Genomic DNA, 9,784 nt, shown 5'->3' with positions numbered 1-9,784 from the left:
GAAGCAAGTTCAACGTATAATAATAATAGTGCTCGAGTAGAACCACTTGAAGGCACAATTAATTGTATGAAGCATAGCACTTCAATAAAAAATTTCTTTTTTAATTGTATGAAAACAAAGTATCTCTGGTTGGATTCAAATCTGCAGCCTCTAACGAACAAGGCAGGTATCATACTGTTAGACCACAAAAACCTATACAGTATAGGTGCAGAGCTAAACCCCAGACACTTTCACTAATAACTGATTAGCATATATTCATGTATAGCACATAACTGCATAAGCAAATATAATAGTGCAGGGGACCCAAATCCCCTGTAATTCAGGAAAAATGGGACAACCTCCCGCACTCAGGCAAGATTCTCCCGCAAATATTTGCATGTTTTCCTCCTTTATTATCAATGGTCTCATGAAAATCAGTGCTGATTAGCATCAATATGTGCTGTAAAATAAAAATAAATGTGTTAAGAGAGCTCATTTAACCAGATGGCAGATTTGGGGTGGGGTGGGGTGGGGGGGCAGCCAATCATGGCCTCTAACTTTTCAAAATTACTTTAAAAATGGATAAAAAAAGAAAATTATATTCAAATTTAAGTCTGAGAGTGCCATTTCTGGCCATCTAGAGGTGGTAATATCATGAATTTGTGGAAGTCCCTCCCTATTTCAAATTCCTGGATTGGCCACTGCAGATCTTCCAGACACTGACTACTTCCGATTTGAGACCCTTTATATCATCAAAAAAGATACAATTCTGTAATTTAATTTATTGAGGTTTTTTTTTTTCTGATTTTAAACAGATATATAACAAATCATCAGGCATGTGGATCAGTCGACCAGAAAACGTTTTTGAAGGTGTTCAATTCATTCAAAAATATACACCATTCAAACTTCTACAATCAATATTTAAATATTTCAATTGGGAAGCAGGACTACAGATATTGGAATTTTTTGAAATAGCAAAGTAAGTTTCATTTCTGTTTGTTTTATTCAAATGATGATAGTGATGGTATTAATAATAAATGATACTATATGATCAAAGTTTGTAAACTACAAGTTAACAGTAAGTGTTTTACGATTTTTGTTTTAGTCTTGAGCTAATATTAATAATATTAATAATAACAATAATAATAACAACAATGACTTTATTTGAAAACGGATAACTTGATCACAAATTAAATGTTTTTCACAAGGCAGCTTCTGAAGTACATAATAACAAAATTTAAATTAAAAAAACAATTAATAATAATGATAATATATAGGTTTTTAATATAGCACCCTATAATCATCTCTCAGAGTGCTGTTAGAAATGTAATGAATAAAAAAACAGACAAATTACATAATGAAAAGAAGCTTTTTTAGGCGGAACTTAAACATATTCAAGAACATTGCTTCCCTAATAATAAACTTAAAATAATTTAAACCATTTGTTCCTTTCCTTTTTCCAACAGTATTTTAAAGGTTATTTAAATTGATTTTGTCTGCATATGAATCTACATTTCGATCAACTAACAGTCTTCATTGTTTGGTGTCGTCATTATTTTTTTTCATTTTGTACTCGCTTGTCTCTATAGTCCTGTCCAGACTATCAAATTTCATTTGAAAAAAACATGTGATATGCCTAAATATGGTCATGAAGACATCACACCATGACCATATATGGGCACATCATGACTATATATGGGCACACAACAGTTTTTTGTCAAAGAAAGTAAGATAGTGTGGACAGAGTTTACAATGTGACATGCTTTAGACTTAGTCATGATGACATCACATCATGACCATGTATAGGCACATCATGACCATATATAGGCACATCATGACCATATATAGGCACATCATGTCCATATATAAGCACATCATATCCATATATAGGCACATCATGTCCATATTTAGGCACATCATGAACATATATGGGCATAGAACAGTTTATTGTCAAAATTTGAAAGTGTGGACAAGAGTTTTATTCTCAATTGTTCTGCACTCCTGACTGTCAACACCCTAGTACAGCTTCAGTAAGAAGCAAAGAGTATGGGATTGATGGGGTCCGACTGCCCTCATTTTATAAACCCAGAATAAAACGTTAAAAAAGTACTGCCACTAGATAGGGGGCACCCTATTAGAATTTGAATAGAGTTCACTCGGAACTCGTCTCTTAAAGGACACACACCTTCATGGTAGTACTTTTTGACATAGAATTATGTTCCAAGGAAAACTGGAGAGTCGGACATCTTACAGTTCTATACTCTTTGCTAAGAAGCTGCAAGAGGATTAAACTAACTAGCACAGAATTTCAAGACATATTGCTTAATATTGTTTTGCATTTGACTTCTTTTAACAGCGGATATTTTAGTGCGTTTTTGATTCCCTCCGACTTCGACGACACTTTCCTCAACATTGGTCTAGGAGCCTTGTTGAAAAATACAAGAGTATCGTTTCCCACACTTTACAATATCTGGGTTAAGAACAATACGCATTACGAAACTGCATTTCGAGACCTTAAGAAGTACGCTTACCGACCAATGAATATTGATCTTGATGCGAATGCCATTGACACGAGGACTTACTACTACCTCAGAGGGTTTCTTGAAGAAGCAAAGAAAAATGGTCAAACTGTTTCTTTGGTCACAACCTGGGTAAGTTTTTAGACAATGAAGGAAACTTTTGTATATATTAAATGTAATAGGGACATTATTTTAAAGCCTATCTATTAAAGTACTGTTACTAAATATTTTAGTAGTAAATAGTTGACTACTAACTACAAAAGCAGCATATTTCAGTCTGCTAAACCGGTGGTAGCCAGTGTGTGAGCTGAATTGTGAACATTTACCTGGTTCAATTCCAACCAAGTACAGTATAAAAACATCGCACTGTCTTTTAGAAGAGACATTTAAGCCATTGGGTACTGTGTGCAATACGATCCATGCGCACGTTGAAGAACGTAGTAAACGCTTCGGAAAAGTGTAGGGGAGTGTGCTCACCAATCATTACAAAAGGTATAGAGGACCGTCCCGACTTGGCGCTCACTTACTACCCGTCACGCTACAGTTTCTACTATTACGTAGCGCGCACTTTGTTCATCTTGGAAACACAGTATGTGTCTGAGGGTACTTTACCAATGGAAATCCTCAATCAAACTAGAACAAAATTTAAACGGGTGTTGCAAGGCAAAGCTAGTGAAATGATACTAAGCGAAGCCAATCCGGATGGTGATGGGTTGTACTTTGAAGAATTCCTTGGAAATGGAGACACAGATTTTTCAGGGGCGCCCATGGTGAGTTGTTATTTCTCAGAAAACATTACAATACAAATCGACATAGCAATTTCATTTCTTATCATTTAAAAAAAAAGAAAAAAAAAAAAAAAAGCTATCCTATACAAATTTATCCTTACAAAGATATACGTCAGTGTAAATTTCTACCCACACAAATTTTATATGACAAAAAAAATGTGATATGCCCATATTTAGGTGTAATATGACATCATCACATCCATATATGGGCACATCACACAAATATGTCACCTAAAATTTGACAATGTGGACAGACCTTAAGGATTTATTTTAAGCTCTGTAATTTGACAGTGTGGACAGACCTTTAATATTTATTTTAAGCTCTGTACACACTATCAAATTGTATGTGACAGATTCTTGGAAAATATAATTCAATATTTGAATTATTTAATTTGTATTGAAAATAAGAAAACCAATTAACAAATGCATAAAAAAAATATCATACTTATATTATTTGCAAAGCCCCTCAAATTGGCTGGTGACCACTTACAATAGACCATTCAGAACAGAGCCAGGAATATGCTTTCGACCCACCAATGCATGTGTGTACATTTACACTATCGTTTTGTGGGACCTCACCAAAAATATCCAAGGGGTGGGGATTAGTGGAAACGTTCATTGGATATTCAAATTTTCCCCTGATTTCACTACAGACAATAGAATTTTTAAGCAGACAGATGATTTAGGTCAGCAATTATACTGTTTTTGATACAGTAGGACACCAAAAAAAAAACCCATTCTCATTTACTGTTAATTTCTTAGAAACGAGGTGAGGACCGTTTGTTTTCCACTTCAATGGCTATTAACTTTTACATCGCTACGTGGGCAGTGCAGGACAAGACCACAGGCAAGCTGTATTGGACAGAGGGTAAGAGCCACCAAGTATACAGTAGGCCCGGATAAAATAGTAGGTACTATGGTGGCTGGGTATTCGATGGAACTAAAGTTTCTGTAGAATAGACATGTCATAAGTGGGCAAAGTGCAGCCCGCTGGCCACATGCGGCTCAATGAAAATTTTGTTGTGGCCCTCAAAACGAACTTGTGAGCGACCTGCCTATCATCTTTGACAAGAAAATCCCCTTGTTGTTATGGTACGATACCAATAATCTGTGAAAATTAATATTAAAACTGAGCAAAAAACAGCATTTTTTCTGGAAAAGTCAAAGGTCAGATACGGCCCTCAGCGTTAAATCAAAAAGTCACTTTGGCCTATGCTCAACACTGTTATAGATCTTCATATGTGGCTGTCTTTAACGTTAGACCAAGTGTAAGTCCTTATCAGACGTTGAGTCTTCGATGGAACAAGAAGTTACTGCATGTAAATACCTTGGACCAGATGTAGGTCCTATATTAATCCAGACTGAGGGTACTATACCTTTGACCTTGTTTGATTCTCATTGGAAGCTGGATCTTTTATGGAATCTTGCAGAAATAAATCTACCAGGTATGGGTCCTCAATGGATAGAAGTACAGACCAACAGATCACCTGACCAAAAAAAAAAAAAAGAAGAAAAGAATGAATATTGATACATGAGTACTACTATTTTTGTAAACAAAAAAACAATAAGCACAAAGAATTGACAAAAAAATATTACTTTTACAGGTACACCTAATGACATCAAGGAGGTCGTTGAAAAGGCTGTGAAGTGGTTGAACACTTACATTCTGGAAGATACTTACAAACCATTTGGTGCGTTCTTCTCTGGTTCATTTAAGGGGGCAGAGGTAAGAAATATGGCTTTTACGCTGCCCAGGGCAGAATCAACCAGGGTTAATTCCAAAGTAATCCTGGGTGCATTTCCCATTTACATCGAATGAAAAAGTCCGGGTTGATCCCAAGTTGTTCCCATTTTACACAGGCAACGAAGTTGGATCCAAATACCGCCCTCAATTTTTGTTGCGATGGCGATCATCGCTTCGCTCGAGTTCCTCGTCGTCACGTAGCTGCAATTATTATATAAATATTGACGCAACGTATCTGTAGATTGATTTTAAATTATGCGAATTAAATCAGCAGTTTTGATATCAAGTCTATACCGGAGCGTAGAGGGTTTAATTTGAAAAGTGTCTAGGCCTACCTGTTGTTAGCATAGCTTAGGCCTACCTGACTACAGCTGCGGTAGGCCCCAGGTTAGGCCTAATTCCAGAATCATTATTCAGTGCTGTTTATACTGGCGAATCCGGAATGCACTCGGTTTGTCCAAAGCTGAGTTTTGTATGCAGCGTAAAAGGGGTAAAATTTACTTGAAATTTGAACAAGAAAAAAAAAAAAACCTTTATTTAAAAGAGGAGAATGATGTCAGTCTCTATTTTTTCTAGCTATTACCAGGTCCCCACTCTCAGTTGCTAACAATGACCAATTATTTTAAATCATTAAAAATATAAACATTTTAAAGAACGTTTGATGGTTTTATATAATATTTACTATGTCTCTTTTTTTGTATTTTTAGAATTAACTGCTTTAATGATTTTTGACATATTTTAGTGTATTTGTTTTTTTTAATGTAATCTCTGTATTTAACTCTGTTTTAATATATACATTCATATAGTAACTTCTCTTTTGAATGCACCACAATAACTACAGGTATCACTGACACAAAGATTAATATCATTATTATTTTTATTGATCACTATAATCTTTTTTTTTTTTTTCCCAGAGTGTGCCTTTTTATTTTCCAACCAATCACATTGAGTTTCTAAACGGCACAATACTACCTTCAAACACATCTATATTTGATCGCAACATAGTCATTGCTATGTCAGGGGTAATAGGCGAAGAGGAATATGAAGATCTTCTTAAGATAACTCATTTTGGCAAGATGACTCCAACAAACTTCACAGGATACAATGACCCAAATGCTGTGTTTCCCTTTTGGACATCTGATGCATATACATATGCAAATACGCTATTAGCCCTTGCAAAATTCCAGAATTTAAATAGTTGATATTTCCTATACATGGAAGCATTGCATGTCAGGGGTGCAGGTTGGTTTTAGTCATGGGGGTGGGGGTGTGAAATGGTGGAGTGGGGGTTGGTGGTTGTGCAAATTTATAATGGATTGCTAAATCCATATTTCAATAAAAACTTAATGGTCATCTTTGGTCTATAACAATACATGTGCTGTCTCTTATACACATCTAGATGTGTATAAGAGACAGACAACTCACCATCTTCACACATATAACAAATGGAGGAGATGCATCAGAGAAATGTACAATAGGAACTGTTGGTTTTGGTTGTTCCTGGAGAGAAAAAAGTTATGAAAACAATATGGTAAAACCTAATTTGGTAACAAACCAAAATCTACAGAAAAATCAATATTATTAAAATTTATAGCAAAGAGTACATGATTCAAGTACAATCCTTCAAATCAGATAGTTCACAAAATAGTAGCTGGGACCATGGCAACCAGATAAACTGACCAATTGACCTTATTCTAAGCCCTGCCCTTTGGATATTTGTTGATAAAATCCCACAAAAACATAGCGTCAACGTACAGAAACATGTGCATCTGTGCGACAACATGTGTGTTTATTGGACACATGCATCTTCCAGGCATGGTTCTGATTGGTCATTTGTTAAGTTTGATTTGTACAATTTGCAAAGATCCAATGTGGCCATTTTATCTGTTTTGTAACATTTTAGAATGAATTATAATGCCAAATTATTTTTGAACGGAACAATTTTTTATTGGTCCGAGTTATGTCCATTTCTATGACCTCATTGTTAATACACCCACCTTAGATCCTTCGTATGTGTACACCTTGCCAATCTTCTTGGCATCTACATCGCAGAATGCTTTGACCTTTGCCTTGTTTTTTTGGGTCAATGACCTGTAAAACTTCCTGCCTTCCTTCCCAGCATTCCATATTGTAAATTGTTTCCATTGATTTATTACACGTTTCTGTATTGCCTCTATTCTAATATCCCAAATGGTGTCTCTACAAAAACAAATATCAAAATAAAAGAATTAATATATAATTTCCATGATCTATTACAAGAATATCTTATATGATTTTTTTATAATTATAATTTTTATTACCATTTCAATTATCTTAAAACGTATAATACTCTTATTGCTTAATACCATATAATAATTGTAATAAAAAATTCACATCAATATCATCGTAACTACTGTACATTATCATCAACATCATTAACATTATATAATCGTCGATATTAAATTTTGACAATGACTTTGATGAAAATTTCATACACAATCATCTTTATTATTATCATTATAATTTTCCAAATTATTATCATAATCATAATTGCCCTGATCATCGTCTTAAGTAAATGCTTAAGCCTCTAAAATAGTACAAGTACGTCAAAACTCATTTCACTAACCTGTGGACTGAATGTGTGGCGCAGTCTGGGTGATACCTGTAGGTTAACAAATTTTCATCAACACGATAAACACCGCCCCCAAGTTCCAAGTGCTTGAGAAAGAACAACAGATCCTCTGGGGTTCCCTGTCATAATGATGTTTTATTATATTAAAAGTTCTTTCAGATATGTTTATCTTTTCTTTCTATTATTTTCATTAACGTTTGCTTACCATCCCATGTAAAACTTAACATTCCTATCAATTGTTCCACTTGGTCTAGCTTTCTCCTACTAAAGCCCTGTCCAGACTATCAAATTGTATTTGACAAAAACATGTGACATGCCTAAATATGGTCATGATGACATCACATCATGACCATATAAAATACATAAGATTAGAAAAAGTGTCTTCACTTTTACAATATATAGTTGAATGAGATATACAAATACATAAATAAACAATGTTAAATAGTCATTAAAATATTTACCCACATCAATTGCTCCTCACAGATGATTTATATTGTACAAAATTTATTAAAAACAACCTATTAACAATTTTTAAAACATATTAAATGTTTTCCCTATGGAGCTTGGCTTTAAGTGGTACAGCCAGCACCATTCAACTCCCAATGCGAAAATTAGTTAACTTACAGCATCTTGGAAGCACAGGAAAGCTCCACGGCTATTAGCTACTGCTTGGTTTTTGGCAAAGCCAACTGCAATTTAAAATAAAAAGAGGAAAGTAACAACAATAAACTTTCATGTTATGAAAAGCATTGTTATAATTGATATGTGTTTACCTCCTTTAGGGGCATCAGAAGAGTGTCCATTTACAATCACATGGATGCCAGCATTGCTCAACCTATCTTTCCAGGAATTTATAATTGTTATTGAATCATCCTGAAGAAAGTAACAGGGAGAATGAATATATAACTTTTCATTTCACTTACTGTATATGTTTGTCCATATTAATAATTTAAAAGAAAAAAGTAAAATTGAAATAGAATTAAAATAGAAGAAAAAGAGATTTTGACAGTGAGAATGCTAATAGTTCAATTGTATTGCAGAGTATTGCAGTCATATGTGAGACCATAGAGCTCCATAGTGAGACTTGGTAACTATGATGATCTATAACAATACATGTGAGAATTCAATTCTGGAATCTGTGAAATTGTTGTGATAGAGGCTTATTGGACCAGTTCTTTGTTCTGTCTTCCAGTCAATGAAATGTAAATGACTTATTTAGTACCTTGCTGGCATCATTAAAAATGGACAATTCGAACTTTCCTTCCTTAAACGTCTGACCTTGAATTGACTGTAGACACTCATTCAGCCATTTGCCTGCATTGTGCACTGGTAAAATTTTATACTGAAACACAATTAAAGCATAATGAATATACATTTATTTAACATGATTTCTCCATTTCAAACTTCTACTTATGAACGCTAATGCAGACCTACTCACAAGTACTGTATAATTAAGTCCTCTCCCTGTCTCCCTCTACAAAATCTGTAGGCCTAATAGGCACAACGGCAGGTGGCCGGGGCTAGAGCAGGGCCGGTGATCCACTAACCAGCCTAAAGTACAAGGGCCTAGGCTAAACCTGCACAAAACAATGCCTGTAAAGGCAATTTAGACCAAGAGTCTAATACTATTAGTAGTATGAATTTATTACCCACCACATCGACTGATTCGATACTCATACTGTAAGTTAAGGTTTATAAATAATAAATGTACAAGAAAGTCAATGTCAGTCATCCACCGCTTCTTTCATTCCATGTGTTTTCGTTTGCAGGAGTTTGTTTACTTTTACGATAGAGGGCGACACTCCTTGCACCTAGAATAAGTACAATCAAAGAGTACAATGAACTTCCAAATTGGACTTAATGATTTACCGACAATTTACTAAAAAATGCTTATTGTTGGCAGGGGTTATGTTATATGCCTATGCAAGGACTGTGTAGAAATGGGAGAGCATTTTTTTTACATTTTTAATTAGGTTTCGTGTGGTAGTATATAGTTTGCCTTCACGTTGTAGCTAATTGCATTCTAGGCTAGCCCGATATCTCTAGGCTAGGCCTAGGCCGTCGCCTACTCTGGGCGTAAGGCGGCAAACCTCGAGTTCACTTCACTAGAGCGCGTTTGTCATGCATACAATTGCCGTATTCG

At 34.9% G+C, this 9,784-nt stretch overlaps 2 protein-coding genes across 2 annotated transcripts; one reads left to right on the top strand and one right to left on the bottom strand.

The window, feature by feature from the left end:
- The first annotated feature begins 2,153 nt into the window (after window positions 1-2,153).
- Window positions 2,154-6,380, top strand: LOC117103538. The gene is made up of 5 exons (XM_033244108.1): window positions 2,154-2,634; window positions 2,991-3,268; window positions 4,049-4,154; window positions 4,891-5,012; window positions 5,945-6,380. Exons 1-5 carry the CDS (start codon window positions 2,169-2,171, stop codon window positions 6,230-6,232), a joined length of 1,260 nt encoding a protein of 419 aa, XP_033099999.1. The 5' UTR covers window positions 2,154-2,168; the 3' UTR covers window positions 6,233-6,380.
- A 45-nt stretch (window positions 6,381-6,425) lies between these two features.
- LOC117103537 (UDP-GlcNAc:betaGal beta-1,3-N-acetylglucosaminyltransferase-like protein 1) lies at window positions 6,426-9,462 on the bottom strand. The gene is made up of 6 exons (XM_033244107.1): window positions 8,864-9,462; window positions 8,415-8,514; window positions 8,266-8,330; window positions 7,636-7,760; window positions 7,028-7,229; window positions 6,426-6,530 (listed from the first exon to the last, which is right to left on the bottom strand). The coding sequence occupies exons 1-6, from the start codon at window positions 9,014-9,016 to the stop codon at window positions 6,426-6,428; spliced, it is 750 nt and encodes a 249-aa protein (XP_033099998.1). The 5' UTR covers window positions 9,017-9,462.
- Between the last annotated feature and the right edge of the window lie 322 nt (window positions 9,463-9,784).

The sequence above is a fragment of the Anneissia japonica genome, unplaced genomic scaffold (genome assembly GCF_011630105.1).
Source record: "Anneissia japonica isolate Jap-2015-1 unplaced genomic scaffold, ASM1163010v1 scaffold3461_len54062_cov155, whole genome shotgun sequence".
NCBI lineage: Eukaryota > Metazoa > Echinodermata > Crinoidea > Comatulida > Comatulidae > Anneissia > Anneissia japonica.
This window is presented reverse-complemented; position numbering and strand designations above follow the sequence as displayed.